Source organism: Tachyglossus aculeatus, chromosome 3 (assembly GCF_015852505.1).
Source record: "Tachyglossus aculeatus isolate mTacAcu1 chromosome 3, mTacAcu1.pri, whole genome shotgun sequence".
Classification (NCBI taxonomy): Eukaryota; Metazoa; Chordata; class Mammalia; order Monotremata; family Tachyglossidae; genus Tachyglossus; species Tachyglossus aculeatus.
This window is the reverse complement of record NC_052068.1, coordinates 45,193,488-45,211,478: the sequence shown is the minus strand read 5'-3', so window position 1 is coordinate 45,211,478 and position 17,991 is coordinate 45,193,488. Positions and strand designations below refer to the sequence as shown.

At 45.6% G+C, this 17,991-nt stretch overlaps 1 protein-coding gene across 1 annotated transcript in view; it reads right to left on the bottom strand.

Moving 5' to 3' along the window:
- Positions 1 to 510: 510 nt before the first annotated feature.
- CISD1 (CDGSH iron sulfur domain 1) overlaps positions 511 to 17,991 on the bottom strand; it is a 41,509-nt gene continuing 24,028 nt past the window's right edge. Inside the window, exon 4 of the mRNA XM_038743376.1 lies at positions 511 to 1,331. Within this exon, the coding sequence (XP_038599304.1) occupies positions 1,242 to 1,331 (90 nt within the window). The 3' untranslated portion in view covers positions 511 to 1,241. The remainder of the gene's footprint in view (positions 1,332 to 17,991) is intronic.

Genomic DNA, 17,991 nt, shown 5'->3' with positions numbered 1-17,991 from the left:
TGTACTAAGCGCTTGGGAAGTACAAATTGGCAACATATAGAGACAGGCCCTACCCAGCAGTGGGCTCACAGTCTAAAAGGGGGAGACAGAGAACAAAACCAAACATACTAACAAAATAAAATAAATAAAATAAAATAAAATAAAATAATGTCACCGCTTGGGCCCTCATCAACAGCATCCCTTCCCCATCCAGCTACTTCTAGCCTCCAAGGCTGCTTCCTCAAGGGAACAATCAACCAGTCAATGGTATTTATTGAGTGCTTTCTGCTGCAGAGCACTGTATTAAGCGCTTGGGAGAGTACAATACAGCAGATTTGGCAGACACGTTCCCTGCCCACAATGAGCATACAGTCTAGAGAACGGCACGGAAATGCGATTGAGTCCGTAGAGCTGAACTGAACCCTCCCCACTTCCTTTCTAATGGCCACTATGACTTTAGCTCTTGCCATCATCCACGTCAAGGATAACGATGTCCATTGCGTTATAAAGAACCCCGCGTTTAATTTTTCATTGATTCAAATTTCAAGAATTTATTTTTATTTCAACGAAAAGAACACGTTACAGATTTAATAAAAAAATAAGCCCAAACCCTACATTCTACTACACTTATAATTATAATAAAATAACACCATATAAACCACTTATCAGCTCTCCTCAGGGAAGTTTAATTCAGGTTAAAAATATAGTTCTTACGGGTTGTTTCCTTTTTTTCTTTAGCGGGAGAGGGATATACCAGGAGACAAGATATTTTCATGAAACCAGATTCTCATCCGCGGGGTCGCTGATAATCTCAAAGCCACGTTCAAGGCATTAAAGGTAGTTTTTCCTCTACATTTAAACCAAAAAAAAAAAGAATCTGACTTCCCAATAATTTCACCTGAAGCTTGTATTTTCGTATACACGATTTTGAAAATAATGTAATACATTAACTTCAACATACAGATCCAAGTACACCTACATGTCATTATTTTAAATGCATACGTAAAGAAATTGATTAAGATATTCCCTACACGACAAAGACGAACTCACGGGCCATGCATTTTTTTTTATGTTTTATGTTTTATGCTGTGTTTACAGCACCATGGTGTTTCAACAAGGCAAATGCCATGAATATGTATGCTGCAGCTTGCAATACACCCCCAGAACCCTCAGTGAATTAGACAATAGTGCTGTTCATTTGAATTCAACAATCAAACAAAACATTATGACAAGTTGGTTTGTGGCCTCAGAACATCCACCGGTTAAGCTTCTTTTTTCTTGATGATCAGCGGTCCCACATTGTCCCCAGTTTCCTCATTGTGCTTGGTGTGAGCCCCATCACAGAATGGGAACTAGGAAAAATAAAAAATAAAAAGAGAGGGTGGGGGCAGGGAAGAGACATTAGTGAAATGTAAAACCATCATCAGAGAATGCTAGGGGAGAATAAAGTCCATTACAAGAGTTAACAAATGCAGAATTATTCCTAGGTTAGATGAAAACTAAGGAAGTTCAACTTCACCAATTTCTTTATTCTTCCCTATAATTACTAACGAAAAACTGGAAAAGCACACCCCACATCCTCATATAACATTTAAGACCTCAAGATTCATTTTACAGGCCCTAAATACATATGAATTAAAAGGGTATGTGAGACTCCCATAAACCAGGATTTAGTGTGAATATGTTAAAAGCAGGTGGGGTTAATGATAATGGCAGAGTCTTCAGGGAGCACTGTTGAAGTTTTGCTATTATTCATTTTTAGGTACAGCTATTAAAAATTCTACTAGTGCTGAATTTCTACAGGGGCTACCTACTTGGTTGACATTATTACTCTTATTGCTCTATTTATTTTACTTATTACTCTATTTATTTATTTATTTATTTTACTTGTACATATCTATTCTATTTATTTTATTTTGTTAGTATGTTTGGTTTTGTTCTCTGTCTCCCCCTTTTAGACTGTGAGCCCACTGTTGGTTGTGTAGGGACTGTCTCTTTATGTTGCCAACTTGTACTTCCCAAGCGCTTAGTACAGTGCTCTGCATACAGTAAGCGCTCAATAAATACGATTGATTGATTGATTGATTTAATTGAACTGCAAACATCCAACATGGGAATCAGTGTGGCCTAGTGGCCCAGAGCAAGGGTCTGGGAATCAGAAGGAACTGGATTCTAATCCCAGCTCTGCCACTTGTCTGCTGTGTGACCTTGTACAAGTCACTTAACTTCTCTGTGCCTCAGTTACCTCAACTGTAAAATGGGGATTAAGGCTGTGAGCCTCATGTGAGACTGGTGAGCCCATGGCTGGGTAGGGATTGTCTCTGTTGCCGAATTGTACTTTCCAAGCGCTTAGTACAGTAAGTGCTCAATTAATACAACTGAATGAATGAATAGGGTCTGTATCCAACCTGTTTAGCTTGTATCTACCCCACGCTTAGTACAGTGCCTAGCAAATGGTAAGTGCTTAAAAAAGCCATTAAAAATAGTACAAATTTTGTTTTAGAAGCCAAACTACCGAAGACAAGAGCTGTTTGTAGAAAAAGATTAATAACAAATCTCAGAACTTTAAAAAAAAAAGTTAACAATGAGCCAGGATGGTTTGGTTTCATTAATCACTGGTATGACTCAAGGACAAAGAACTACTTTTTCTCAGTTACTCACAATGGGGCAATAACACTTCTACTAAAATTTACTGCCTTTAAGCACAGAATACAAAACAGCAGATTAATGATGATTTTTATTGATAGTGTTAACTGTGTTCAAAGCACAAAGTGAATTAGTAACACTAATTTCAAGCCTAAGAGCGTAGCTCTAAATGTTAAAAACAGAAGCAACTCAATGAATAACCAAGTAAACATTCATTCATATTTATTGAGCTGCTTACTGTGTGCAGGGCACTGTACTAAGTGCTTGGAAGAGTACAATACAACAATAAACAGACCCATTCCTTGCCCACAAGGTGTACAAACAGATACATAGGCCAAAGTTAAATGGCTGAATGGATAAAGTGGCCCAGGAAGGTGGGGCATTAAGGAATACCTCACGGAAAAGGTGGCGTTTTAGAAGGGATTTAAAGTTGGGGAGGGAAGCGGTTTGTTGCAGGGATCCATGTCTACTGATTCTTTTGTCCTCTCTCAAGAACTGAAAGTGCTCTGCACACAGCAGGTGCTCAGGAAATATCACCGAATGACTGACTAGACAGTGTGATGCAGGCTGGATAATTGTTACTATTAATATTAATTATTAATGGTTAATTATTAATTAACTATTAATGGATAATATACTATTACTCTATTTATTTATTTTACCTGTACATATCTATTCTATTTATTTTATTTTGGTAGTATGTTTGGTTTTGTTCTCTGTCTCCCCCTTTTACACTGGTGGGTAGGGACCGTCTCTATATGTTGCCAACTTGGACTTCCCAAGCGCTTAGTCCAGTGCTCTGCACACAGTAAGCGCTCAATAAATACGATTGATTGATTGATTGGATAGCGGATCTGAATGCACCGTGATTTGAACCTTTTTTCTTATTGGAGCAGTAGTTGACGGGGTGGTTTCTCTGACAAAAATTGCCGAGGTCTACCTAGAGGTTGAAGTTTGGGGAGGCCGGGCTGCCACTGACTGGAGATGCCCAGACCTTATACTCCCACTGTTCTCTTCTTTTTCCCTGGGTTTTCTCAAGGAAGTGCAAAAGGGCCCTCTCAACCCCCCATTACTAATCAATCAATCAATCAATCGTATTTATTGAGCGCTTACTGTGTGCACAGCACTGGACTAGCGCTTGGGAAGCACAAGTTGGCAACATATAGAGACAGTCCCTACTCAACAGTGGGCTCACAGTCTAAAAGGGGGAGACAGAGAACAAAACCAAACATACTAACAAAATAAAATAAATAGAATAGATACGTACAAGTTAAATAGAGTAATAAATATGTACAAACATATATATATATATATATATATATATGTGTGTATATGATTTCCAGCCTAAGAGCGTAGCTCTAAATGTTAAAAACAGAAGCAACTCAATGAATAACCCAGTAAACATTCATTCATATTTATTGAGCGCTTACTGTGTGCAGGGCACTGTATTAAGTACTTGGAAGAGTACAATACAACAATAAACAGACCCATTCCTTGCCCACAAGGTGTACAAACAGATTACATAAGCCAAAGTTAAATGGCTGAATGGATAAAGTGGCCCAGGAAGGTGGGGCATTAAGGAATACCTCACGGAAAAGGTGACATTATATATATACAGGTATACAGGTGCTGTGGGGAAGAGAAGGAGGTAAGATGAGGGGGATGGAGAGGGGGACGAGGGGGAGAGGAAGGAAGGGGCTCAGTCTGGGAAGGCCTCCTGGAGGAGGTGAGCTCCCTTATTGAGCGCTTACTGCGTGCAGAGCACTGGACTAAGCGCTTGGGAAGTACAAGTTGGCAACATGTAGAGCCGGTCCCTACCCAACAGCGGGCTCACAGCCTAGAAGGGGGAGACAGGGAACAAACCATATTAACAAAATAGAATAAATCTGTACAAATAGAGTAATAAATACGTACACACATATCTACATATATACAGGTGCTGTGGGGAGGGGGAGGAAGTTTCTGCACTTGGCGTGCAGCCCGCATTCCCGGGGGTGAGGGTTGGGAGAAAGCCAGCCAGCTTCGGGGTAAAGCGAAATAATAATGATAATGATGGCATTTATTAAGCGCTTACTACGTGCAAAGCGCAACGGCTTACCATTGGAACAGGTGAGGACACAGGGGGGTTCGCTGGCTGGTGGGGCCTCAGATATCTGTGATATAACTAGAAATTGAAACCATGTTCCCTACTAGTTGGCTCAAACTGTGTGCCACTAGGCCCAGGGGAACTGGAACAGGGGAGTGTGCATATTCTGCTCGGGGTAGGATACACCTTTTCCTCTTAATTTGTGTCTCAGCAGTGCTCAACCGACTGGCATAGGGCCAGAAAATGGGCACTACTGAATTTTCACAAAAACAATGTGCAAGGGGTTCTATCAAAGACATGCACACTCATAGATGTACTGTCAGCCTATTTTTATTACTCTATCTTACTTGTACATATCTATTCTACTTATTTTATTTTGTTAGTATGTTTGGTTTTGTTCTCTCTCACCCCCTTCGAGACTGTAAGCCCGCTGTTGGGTAGGGACTGTCTCTATGTATTGTCGACTTGTACTTCCCAAGCGCTTCGTACAGCTTACTCAATAAATACGATTGATTGATTGATTGATTCAATCATATTTCTGGAGAGCTTACTGTGTGCAGAGCACTGTACGAAGCCCTTGGGAAGTACAAGTCGGCAACATACAGAGACGGTCCCCACCCTAGCTCACAGTCTAGAAGGGGGAGGCAGACACCAAAACAAAACATGTAGACAGGTGTCAAAATCCTCAGAACAAATAGAATTAAAGTTAGACGCACATCATTAACAAAATAAATAGAATAGTAGATATGTGCAAGTAAAATAGAGAAATAAATCTGAACAAATATATATACAAGTGCTGTGGAAGGAGGTAGGGTGGGGGTATCATCATCATCATCATCAATTGTATTTATTGAGCGCTTACTATGATGGGGAGGAGAAGAAGAAAAGAGGAGGAGGAAAAGAGGAGGAAAAGGAGGAGAGGAAAAGAGGAGAAGAGGAAAAGAGGAAAAGGAGAAGAGGAAAAAGGGGGCTCAGTGTGGGAAGGCCTCCTGGAGGAGGTGAGCTCTCAGTAGGGCTTTGCAGGGAGGAAGAGAGCTAGTTTTGCTTGATTCGTAGGTTGACAGGCAGCCACTGGAGATTTTTGAGGAGGGGGGTAACATGCCCAAAGCCTTTCTGCACAAAGATTTCAATTAGAGGGAGTGTTAAATAAGAACTAGTTACTGAGGCCTCCATGAATCGGGCTAGCATTGCAGGAGAATGGCCAGGATGTCAAAGTGACATGTTTAATCAACAAATGCATGTAATTTTAATATGAGAAAGATGTGTACACTGTAAACTAATCAAGTTTTGTAAACTGTCTTGGCAGCACATTCCGTGGCATTAGTTTACCCATACTCAGGTTATGTAACATTTCTGATTTCGGTAAACCAAGAACTGCTCCTCAGTAATAAAAAATGAAGATTCCTACCTAGAAGGAATAAGGTTACTCACAGGGAGGTATAGAAATTAGTGACGTAAAGTGAAGTTTAGCCTTCCTTCAGTCTAGAATTTTAACTGTGGCTGCAAGTTTCCAAAATTTGTTGTTGTAATAATAATAATGGCATTTATTAAGCGCTTACTATGTGCAAAGCTCTGTTCTAAGCGCTGGAGAGGTTACAAGGTGATCAGGCTGTCCCACGGGGGACTCACAGTCTTAATCCCCATTTTCCAGATGAGGCCCAGAGAAGTGAAGTGACTTGCCCAAAGTCACACAGCTGGCAACTGGCAGAGCCGGGATTTGAACCCATGACCAAACATATGTTGTACAAAAATGTTTCATATTCTGGTCTCCGAAGAAAAGTGTCATCACACGTAGGACGATTGGAGGTACGGGGGCGGGAGGGGGGAGGGAGAGCACCAATTTAATTGTTGCTTAAATTGCAGGGATTGTGCTGCTTCTTCCCTGTGGTCATCAGAGGCGACTTGGAGGGGAGGGAGGGGGGGTCACGTGTAAAACAGTGGTAAGAACTCGGGAGCTGGGAACTTGGGAACTTGGAATTCCCAAACCTCAATGTTCTTCCCTGTTGATGCCACCACCTGTGGAATATTATAAGAAGTCAGCAGGAAGGAGGCAAAGCCGAGTGACTTCCCTTAGAGAAGCAGCGCCTCCTAGCGGAAAGAGGCCGAGGCTGGGAGTCAGAGGTCACGGGTTCTAATCCTGACTCTGCCCCTTATCCGCCGTGTGACCCTGGACCAGTCATTTCCCCTCTCTTACGGAAGCGGCGCCGCCTAGCGGAAAGAGGCCGGGGCTGGGAGTCGGAGGGCCCGGGTTCTAATCCCGAGTCCGCCGGGTGTCTGCTGTGTGACCTCGGACGGGTCATTTCCCTTCTCTCCGAGAAGCAGCGCCCCCTAGGGGAAAGAGGCCGGGGCTGGGAGTCAGAGGTCATGGGTTCTAATCCCGGCTCCGCCCCTTGTCTGCTGTGTGACCTTGGACGGGTCATTTCCCCTCTCTTGCAGAAGCAGGGCAGCCTGGTGGAAAGAGCCCTGGGCTGGGAGTCAGAGGACCTGGGTTCGAATCCTGGCTCCTCCCCGTGTCTGCTGCTGCGTGACCTTGGACGAGTCACTTCACTCGTCCTAGGGAAGCGGCGCCCCCTAGAGGAGAGAGCCCCTGGGGCTGGGAGTCGGAAGGACCTGGGTTCGAATCCTGGCTCCACCCCGTGTCTGCTGCTGTGTGACCTTGGGCGAGTCACTTCACTCGTCCTAAGGAAGCGGTGCCCCCTAGGGGAGAGAGCCCCTGGGGCTGGGAGTTGGAAGGACCTGGGTTCGAATCCTAGCTCCGGCCCGTGTCTGCTGCATGACCTTGGGCGAGTCACTTCACTCGTCTTAGGGAAGCGGCGCCCCCTAGGGGAGAGAGCCCCTGGGGCTGGGAGTTGGAAGGATCTGGGTTCAAATTCTGACTCCGCCCCGTGTCTGCTGCTGCGTGACCTTGGGCGAGTCACTTCACTCGTCCTAGGGAAGCGGCGCCCCCTAGGGGAGAGAGCCCCTGGGGCTGGGAGTCGGAAGGATCTGGGTTCGAATCCTGGCTCCTCCCCGTGTCTGCTGCTGCGTGACCTTGGGCGAGTCACTTCACTCGTCCTAGGGAAGCGGCGCCCCTTAGGGGAGAGAGCCCCTGGGGCCAGGAGTCGGAAGGACCTGGGTTCGAATCCTGGCTCCACCCCGTGTCTGCTGCTGTGTGACCTTGGGCGAGTCACTTCACTCGTCCTAAGGAAGCGGCGCCCCCTAGGGGAGAGAGCCCCTGGGGCCAGGAGTCGGAAGGACCTGGGTTCGAATCCTGGCTCCGCCCCGTGTCTGCTGTGTGACCTTGGACGAGTCACTTCACTCGTCCTAGGGAAGCGGCACCCCCTAGGGGAGAGAGCCCCTGGGGCCAGGAGTCGGAAGGACCTGGGTTCGAATCCTGGCTCCACCCCGTGTCTGCTGCTGTGTGACCTTGGGCGAGTCACTTCACTCGTCCTAAGGAAGCGGCGCCCCCTAGGGGAGAGAGCCCCTGGGGCTGGGAGTCGGAAGGATCTGGGTTCGAATCCTGGCTCCGCCCTGTGTCTGCTGCTGTGTGACCTTGGGCGAGTCACTTCACTCATCCTAGGGAAGCGGCGCCCCCTAGGGGAGAGAGCTCCTGGGCTGGGAGTCGGAAGGACCTGGGTTCGAATCCTGGCTCCGCCCCGTGTCTGCTGCGTGACCTTGGACGAGTCACTTCACTCGTCCTAGGGAAGCGGCGCCCCCTAGGGGAGAGAGCCCCTGGGGCCGGGAGTCGGAAGGATCTGGGTTCGAATCCTGGCTCCGCCCCGTGTCTGCTGCTGTGTGACCTTGGGCGAGTCACTTCACTCGTCCTAGGGAAGCGGCACCCCCTCGGGGAGAGAGCCCCTGGGGCTGGGAGTCGGAAGGACCTGGGTTCGAATCCTGACTCTGCCCCGTGTCTGCTGCTGTGTGACCTTGGGCGAGTCACTTCACTTGTCCCAGGGAAGCGGCGCCCCCTAGGGGAGAGAGCCCGGGGCTGGGAGTCGGATCTGGGTTCGAATCCCAGCTCCGCCGCCTGTCTGCCGGGTGACCTTGGCCCACTGTTGGGTCGGGACCGTCTCTATATGTTGCCAACTTGTACTTCCCAAGCGCTTAGTACAGTGCTCTGCACACAGTAAGCGCTCAATAAATATGATTGATTGATTGATTGATTGACTTGAGGGGTGGGGAACGCCTGGGTCAGCCACACAGCTCGGTGCCTCTTCTCACGGTCCCATAGACCTGAGCCACCCGGAGAAACATGATCCTATAGAGAGAAGCAGCGTGGCTCAGTGGAAAGAGCCCGGGCTTTGGAGTCAGAGGTCGTGGGTTCAAATCCTGGCTCCGCCAACTGTCAGCTGTGTGACCTTGGGCAAGTCACTTCGCTTCTCTGGGCCTCAGTTACCTCATCTGTAAAATGGGGGTTGACTGTGAGCACCCTCCGTGGGACAACCCGATCAACTTGTATCCCCCCAGTGCTTAGAACAGTGCTTTGCACATAGTAAGCGCTTAATAAATGCCATTATTATTATTATTATTATTATGGGTTCAAATCCCGGCTCCGCCAACTGTCAGCTGTGTGACTTTGGGCAAGACACTTCACTTCTCTGGGCCTCAGTTCCCTCACCTGTAAAATGGGTATTAAAACTGTGAGCCCCATGTGGGACAACCTGATCACCTTGCAACCTCCCCAGTGCTTAGAACGGTGCTTTGCACATAGTAAGCGCTTAATAAATGCCATTATTATTATTATTATTACTCTGTCATATTAGTAGCCTGCCACTGACCTACTCTTTGAAGGGATCGCACGGTCAATGAAATCTATTTAATTCTTTACAATCAATCAATCAACCGTATTTATTGAGCGCTTACTGTGTGCAGAGCACTGTACTAAGCGCTTGGGAAGTACAAGTTGGCAACATATAGAGACAGTCCCTACCCAACAGTGGGCTCACAGTCTAGAAGGGGGAGACAGACAACAAAACCAAACATATTAACAAAATGAAATAAATAGAATAGATATGTACAAGTAAAATAAATGGAGTAATAAATATGTACAAACATATATACAGGTTTACAAACAAGGACCCATGGTTCCATGAAGCTGGGGAAAAGCACCACTATTGCTCAATAGTATCAGTATTTTTATTTTTAAAATCCTTCCACCCAAGCTTCAGTAAAAGCTTGATAGAATCTGCACATTACAATCCACGGGGTAAGTTTGTCCACATTGTGGTACTCTACATAATTGGGATTATTAGAAATATGCCTTAGACAATTCCATATTCAATCACAATTCCAACTCATCAGCTTTAAGAAAGTGCTTACTAAAACAGTTGCTTCTGCTTTGGAAAAATGGCAAGATCAGTAAATTCATTAATCCAGAAAGGGCATTTATATTTAGAAGCAAGATATATAAACAAGAGTATCTTATTTCCCTTCAGTAGCAACTTCTCATATGTTATGCTGGCTCACATTTGGTTATCAGCCTTTTCCTGGGAACTTGGAGAAAATGTGTCCTTGTTAAACACAAAACTGCTCATCTGAAAATTAATTTTAAACAAAAAGGGGCACTGACCTCAACGGCCACTTTTCATTTGGCTTAACTTTCTTTGATGTCCAAATCTGCTAATACCATGTTAAAGGAAGTACGCTATATTCCAGGTGTTACTGGAATATACTGTGAGCCCACTGTTGAGTAGGGACCGTCTCTATATGTTGCCAACTTGTACTTCCCAAGCGCTTAGTACAGTGCTCTGCACACAGTAAGCGCTCAATAAATACGACTGATTGATTGAGTGATTGATTACTGGTGACTCCTGCATTTCAAACTTAAATTACTGTATTAGAAAAATGCATTTCCCCAATCCTTACGCCTCATCTAAAACAGCAAAGGAGGGAAAAATAGAGCTTTACATTTCAACTGATTGAAATCATAGCTTGAGTATTAGCATAAATCAGGAAACACTGACCAATATACATGACACAAGACAAACTTGTCTGGTTACTAAATGATGGATTGGCTTTGCTCCCAGAAACAAAATCCATAAACTCTGAACCCCAATAAAAAAAATTACTGAAATTTATACATTACTAAATGAGTTCTACCTAGTCCAATCTGTTTTTTCAGGTGTGGCCTTGAACCTCCATTAAAAAAGCAAAAGAAAAGAGCAGTGGACAGGAACAAATAAATAAAATTCAAATGATACTCCCCAAAATATAATAATAATAATAATAATAATGATAGCATTTATTAAGCGCTTACTATGTGCAAAGCACTGTTCTAAGCACTGGGGGCAATACAAGGTGATCAGGTTGTCCCACGTGGGGCTCACAGTCTTCATCCCCATTTCACAGATGAGGGAACTGAGGCTCAGAGAAGTGAAGTGACTTGCCCAAGGTCACACAGCTGACAAGTGGTGAAGCCGGGGTACGAACCCATGACCTCTGACTCCCAAGCCCAGGGTCTTTCCACTGAGCCACGCTGCTTAACGATTTATAGATTCGTTATAGATTATAGTTATAATCTAGTTATAATCTAGTTATAGTTATTCGTAACTAGTTATAACTAGTTATAGTTATAGTTATTAATCTAGTTATAGTTATTCGTTATAGATTATAGATATTCGTTATAGATTATAGATTTATAAGGGCTCATAGTTTAGATTTATAAGGGCTCATAGTTTAGCTATGCGTTTCAATAAAGATTAATATGATTATTTATGCTCAGTTTACAAATTATCAATTTCTTTGTGGCTGGGTATTTCTTGAACTAGCTTTCTTTTTCCTCCCAAATAGCTTAATAGCTGGCTCTAGTTCTTTTTACCCACCCCATTACCGGGGCAACTACCAGACCTAGTGACTCCTTAGTTTCTTTCTATTAGAAGGGATTTTTTTTTTTAATCAGTTAAGCAATTTATCGAGCACCTACTGTGTGCATTCCCCTCTGGGGTCGCACCTGGAGAACTTCCAGAGCTCTACTAATCTTGGCTACAGGAGGGAGAGTCAGGCAGAGGCCTACTCATTCCATTCTTGGCTCGGCCAGTGATGGAAGGCAACCTGCTACAAGTCAAAATTCACCCGTGCTGGGCGGCGGCAGCATGGGAGAGGGTTGACGGCGGAGCTCAAGTTTACTGAGTGGAAGGAGGCAGTGGGAAACCACTTCTATATTTTTACCAAGAAAACTCTACGGGTACCATAATGATTGCAGATGGAGAGCGGGGGGGCTCTGGGAGAGATGTTTCCACGGTGTCGCTATGGGTGGGAAATGACTCGACGGCATAAGACAAGACTGTGCATAGCTCTGTATCAAATGCACGTGAAAATTCAACTGAACTGGCAGACACGATCCCTGCCCTCAAGGGTTTTACAATCTAGTAGGACAGCAGACACTAAAATAAACAGATATGAGGAAGTAATAGAATTTACAAGCGATACACATAAGTACACTCACAATTCCCATTGCTCGTGTATGAGCTGGGAGAGAGTGAGTGAGTGAGTGTGTGTGTTGGGGGGGGGGGGATTGGAAATCAACCAGGGAAGGTTACCTGGAAATCTGATTTCGGAAGAGCTTTGAAGATGGGGAGAACAATGATGCGTTGGACCAGAAGGACGAGGCAGGACATGGGCAAGATTGAAACAGTTGAGTATGATGACTTCAATAAATGGTATTTATTGAGTGCTTACTGCATGCAGAGCACTGTGCTAAGTGCTTGGGAGAGAACAAGGGTTCGTAGAAATGTTCCCTGCCCGCAACTATCTCACAGCCTAGAGACTTGAGGGGAATGACGGCTAGATTTTATAAACAAAATAGCTGGTTGTTTTGTTAGGGCTGAGAAAGTGGGGAGGCGGGAGTTAAAGGCCTGGGACAGCTGGAGGGGGCAATGGGCAAGGGAGCTGATGAGGAAAAAGAGAACGCTAAGTGGAAGAGAGGGCAGAATTACAGTGGATAAGCATTAACTTGAAGGGAGTGAAGTTCGCCTGGTCCCTGGATTTCTACCGACAAAACCCTCCTCCATGAGCACGGGACTGGAGGAAATGTACCGTGGAGGCCCCTGATTTCCCCCAATATACAATCCTCCAACATGAATATGGGATTGGAAGAAACGTACTGTGGAGGTGATCCAGGGCTGGGGGTCTGTGGTGCAAAACAGATGGAGGGACAAGGTGGGGCAGGGACATGAGCTCAGCAGAGAGGGGGCAGTTGTAGGTGCAGATTTGTGCACCAAGAAGGGGGGAAATTGGGTTGGAATTCCAAGTGGGGAATGCTGTCCTGGGATAAGTGGAGGGAATCTAGAGATAGGAAGAAATTCTCTGTGGTACGGTGGGAGAGAAGGCAGGTAAGGAGGTATTAGCAGGAGAGGCATTTCAGAGTTGGTGAATTTAGGAATGGTACAATGTCTAGTGATCATGAAATCCGGCAAAGCTGGTGACTGGATGAAGTTGGGGTGGAACAGGAGGTTGGCAGATTTGAGAAGTGAGAGGAAATGGGCAGTTAGAGCGTCGTCAGGGACAGCCACATGAATGCCAAAGTGCCCAAGGATCAGGGTGGAGAGGTGACAAAGGCATCAAAATCGCTCAGAAAGTTGTAGATGGGGCCGGCGGGGGGGAGTAAATGACTGCAACAAGTAATCCTAGTGGGTGGTAGAGCCCGAGGATGTGGGCTTCAAAGAAGAGAAGGGAAGCGATGGTGCCAAAGTGTCACTGGGGGCAAGGAGCAGGATGAATCAATCCCGATGACTCAACTGGGAAGGGGGAAAAGGAGGCCTGTGAGCAGTGTTGCCAATAGTCCATGATTTGGGACAGCAATTTAAGGGCGGCTGCCAACTCGGAGAGATGGCTTGAAAAATCATATTTACTCTATACAGGGGCCCAGTCTCCAGGCACCAGTCCAAAACAGCTCCATTTTCTGGAAAGGCAGGGGAGGGAGTAACTCACCTGTTACAGCGGCCACGGCCGAGACAGGTGAGCCACCCACTGCTGCCACTTCTTTCATTCATTCATTCATTCATTCAATTGTATTTATTGAGCGCTTACTGTGTGCAGAGCACTGTACTAAGCGCTTGGGAAGTACAAGTCGGCAACACATAGAGACAGTCCCTACCCAACAACGGGCTCACAGTCTGGAAGGGGGAGGACAGGCAACAAAACAAGACATGCAGACAGGTGTCAAAATCGCCAGAACAAATAGAATTAAAGCTATACGCACATTAACAAAATAAATAGAATAGTAAATATGTACAAGTAAAATAGAGTAGTAAATCTGTACAAATATATATACAAGTGCTGTGGGGAGGGGAAGGAGGTAGGGCGAGGGGGATGGGGGGAGGAGAGGAAAAAGGGGGCTCAGTCTGGGAAGGCCTCCTGGAGGAGGTGAGCTCTCAGTAGGGCTTTGAAGGGAGGAAGGGAACTCTCTGCGCAAAAATAATCCGGGCAGCAGAGTGAAGTATAGACTGAAGCGGGGAGAGACAGGAGGATGGGAGATCAGAGAGGAGGCTGATGCAGTAATCCAGTCGGGATAGGATGAGAGATTGAACCAGCAAGGTAGCAGTTTGGATGGAGAGGAAAGGGCGGATCTTGGTGATGTTGTGGATGTGAGACCGGCAGGTTTTCGTGGTGGATGTGTGGGATGAATGAGAGAGTGGAGTCTAGGATGACACCAAGGTTGCGGGCTTGTGAGACGGGAAGGATGGTAGTGCCGTCTATGGTGAAAAGGAAGTCCGGGAGAGGACAGGGTTTGGGAGGGAAGATACGGAGCTAAGTCTTGGACATGTCTCTGTCTCCCCCTTCTAGACTGTTAGCCCACTGTTGGGTAGGGACCATCTCTATAGATTGCCAACTTGTACTTCCCAAGCGCTTAGTACAGTGCTCTGCACACAGTAAGCGCTCAATAAATATGAATGAATGAATGAACGGTATGTGTTAAACACTTACTCTGTGCCAAGCACTTTTCTAAGCGCTGGGGTAGATACAAGGTAATCAGGTTGTCCCACGTGGGGCTCACAGTTCTCCTCCTCCACTCAGGGTCCCAGCTGTGAGCTTCCATGGACAATCACGTCCCTCCACCTGATTCGGGTGCACCCTCTGCTCCTAACCATGCAGAGGGCTTAGTTTCGCGCTTCCTACCACATTTTTCTGTGGAACCGTCTGGCTGCAAGGTGGGGGGAGGAGGAGACGAGGGGGTAAAGGAAGTGCCCCTAAACTCTCTCCTTCCTCCCTTTTCTTTCCTCAGCAACATGTCCTAGTGGAAAGAACAAGGGCCCGGGAGTCAGATGGCGTGGGCTCTGCTACATGTCTGATGTGTGACCTTGAGCAAGTCATTTCACTTCTCTGTGCCTCAGGTACTCCATCTGCAAAATGGGGATCAAAACTGTGAGGCCATGTGGGACAGGACTGTGTCCAACCTGATTATCCTGTATCTACCCCAGTGCTTGGCACATAGTAAGTGCTTACCAAATACTACTACTACTACTTTCTCCCTCTACTCTTCCCCTTTCTCCTCCCCATCTCCTTTCTTAGCCTCCATTTCTGCACTTTGCTCTCCTTTTCTTCCTCATTATCTTTTCCTCCTGCCCTAGGGCCAGTTGTTTGGAGGAGAGGAATGTGGGATTGCTATTGGGAAGCACTGTTTTCTAGCTCTAGTCAATCAATCAATCAATCGTATTTATGGAGCGCTTACTGTGTGCAGAGCACTGTACTAAGCACTTGGGAAGTACAAGTTGGCAACATATAGAAAAAGTCCCTACCCAACAGTGGGCTCACAGTCGAAGGGGGAGACAGAGAACAAAACCAAACACATTAACAAAATAAATAGAATAGATATGTACAAGTAAAATAAATAAATACATAAATCTGCAAACTGGCGATTGAGACTGTGAGCCCCACGTGGGACAGGGACTCTGTCCAACCCGATTTGCTTGTATCCACTCCAGCACTTAGTACAGTGCCTGGCACAAAGTGCTTAACAAATACTATTATCATCACTATTATTATTCCAGTCGGAGTGCCGGTGATAATAAGAATAATAATCTGGGGCGGAGCAGGATTAGAACACAGGTCCATCTGACTTTCAGGAGGACCCAGTGATCCTCAGCCAGGACAGGGGCTCCACAAGTCACTGCCATTAGCCCTTGGCCCTCAGTCAATCAATGGTATTTACGACACTAGGCACGATATTCACTAATTCAATCGTATTTATTGAGCGCTTACTGTGTGCAGAGCACTGTACTAAGCGCTTGGGAAGTACAAGTTGGCAACATATACAGACGGCTCCAGAGAGAAGCAACAAAAATATAAAGATAGGAAAAATAGGGATTCAGAAAAATGGGAGAATTGGGAATATTACACCTAGAGAAGAGAAATATATGTGGCTGACTTGTACTTTCTAAGCGCTTAGTACAGTGCTCACCCCCAAGACCTCTCCTCGTCCATTGCCTCTGTGTGCATGCCTTACAGAGCTCTACCCTAGGTGCTCGGCATCACCTATGTGCCCAAAAGATGCCACCGCTGATACCCAATTACCATCTTACATTTTGTATGCCAGTAACGTTTTCTCATTCATACTGTTTCTAAGTGAGAGTCAGGTCTCGGTAAAGGTGAGGTTGAGTAAATGACTGGGTCACGATCAGGTCAAGATTGAAGCAGAGTTTTAGCCCACGAAACGGTTAGGGCTCCAGACAGGACGGGGATGAAAGAGGATGTTCTGCAGAAAGGGGATGAGGATGTTCTGCAGAGGCCTTCCGTGATATTTGTTTTTTTTTCTTTCACTCCCAGAAGTTTTTATTTTGATCCTTTAACACTCCAGTTCATCTGGCAGGGGTTTCATTCTGGATAAACCAGCTTTAAAATGCTAATCTCTGACACTAACCGCTCCATATCAAGTAACTGCAGATGCGGTTTTCCTGATGCAATTCTTTTTAGAAGATGCTCGCCGTTGATTAAATTTAGGAGGGGAATTAAAAGACTTCCAAGCCCACTGTCCTTGATACATCGGTACAACGTAGGTCACGTTAGGGAGTAGGTAGTACATAATGATAATAATAATAATCTGTCCTTGATACATCGGTACAATGTAGGTCACGTTAGGGAGTAGGTAGTACATAATAATAATAATAATGTTGGAATTTGTTAAGCGCTTACTATGTGCGAAGCACCGTTCTAAGCGCCGGAGGGGGAATACAAGGTGATGAGGTTGTCCCATGTGGGGCTCACAGTCTTAATCCCCATTTTACAGATGAGGGAACTGAGGCACAGAGAAGTTAAGTGACTTGCCCAAGGTCACACAGCAGACATAGTAACCCATGGGCACTTCTGCTGTGACGACCCAGCCCAAGTTATCTGTATAACCAGTGTTAAACTCCGAGAGACTTAAAAACGCTACAGAATGTCGCTACCTTTGCCAATTTACAAGATACCGGTTGAAAAACCTACAAGTGAAGGTCCCATAACCTGCAGATACATTGATGCGCTTCCGACAGACCAAAGACACACGGCTTCTCGGCTTTAGCTGTTTAATCACAAAAGTCAGAGCGGCAGTACACCTGTTTCTGGGCAGCATGAAATTTCCCATTCGGACTTTGGGGCCCTCCAGTGTGGGAAAGACAATTCCAGTTTAAACCAACTCTATAATTAATAAGCAATTATGTAATAAACTTGGCAGTAAAGGCTATGAATAAAACGGTGGTTTGACAAAGTGCCCAACACACGGAGGTATGCAATGCCTAGGCCTCCCAAGCCACAGAGAGCCCTGGGAGTGTGATTCGAGGAGGAGGAGGAGGTCACGGCAGGATCCACTCGAACCTGAAGCCTAGGACCAACGCCAAGATAGCCAAAGGCGACCAGTACTTGGGAAGCAGGGGAGGGAAGGAAGGCCCAATTTGATCTGGGACCTTGGGAACATCATGCAGTTACGACAGTAGTAACAGTAGCAATAACAGTATTTCATGATGGCTCATTGGGTGCAGCGCACTGTACCATAGTTGTAGCTGGGATACATAAAACAAAGAAGCGACACATTCTCTACTCATAAGGAGCTTACATTCAATAGGAGAGAAAGAGGTCCTATTTACCCAGACTAGTCAAAATAAATAACCCAAGGTATAACTGAATAAACATATCTAAGTGCGGAAGATGGGTATAAATAAGTTCTCAAATATCAGAGGCTAATGGGTTTATATGCCTGGGGAGCTGGGAATTGAGGAAGACTTTGGTGGAAAAGATGGCATATGGAAGAGCAATCTGAATGTGGGGACAGCATTAGGTATGAGCTTCCCCAAATTCTCCCTCTACAAACATTTTCTCATCTTTTCCAG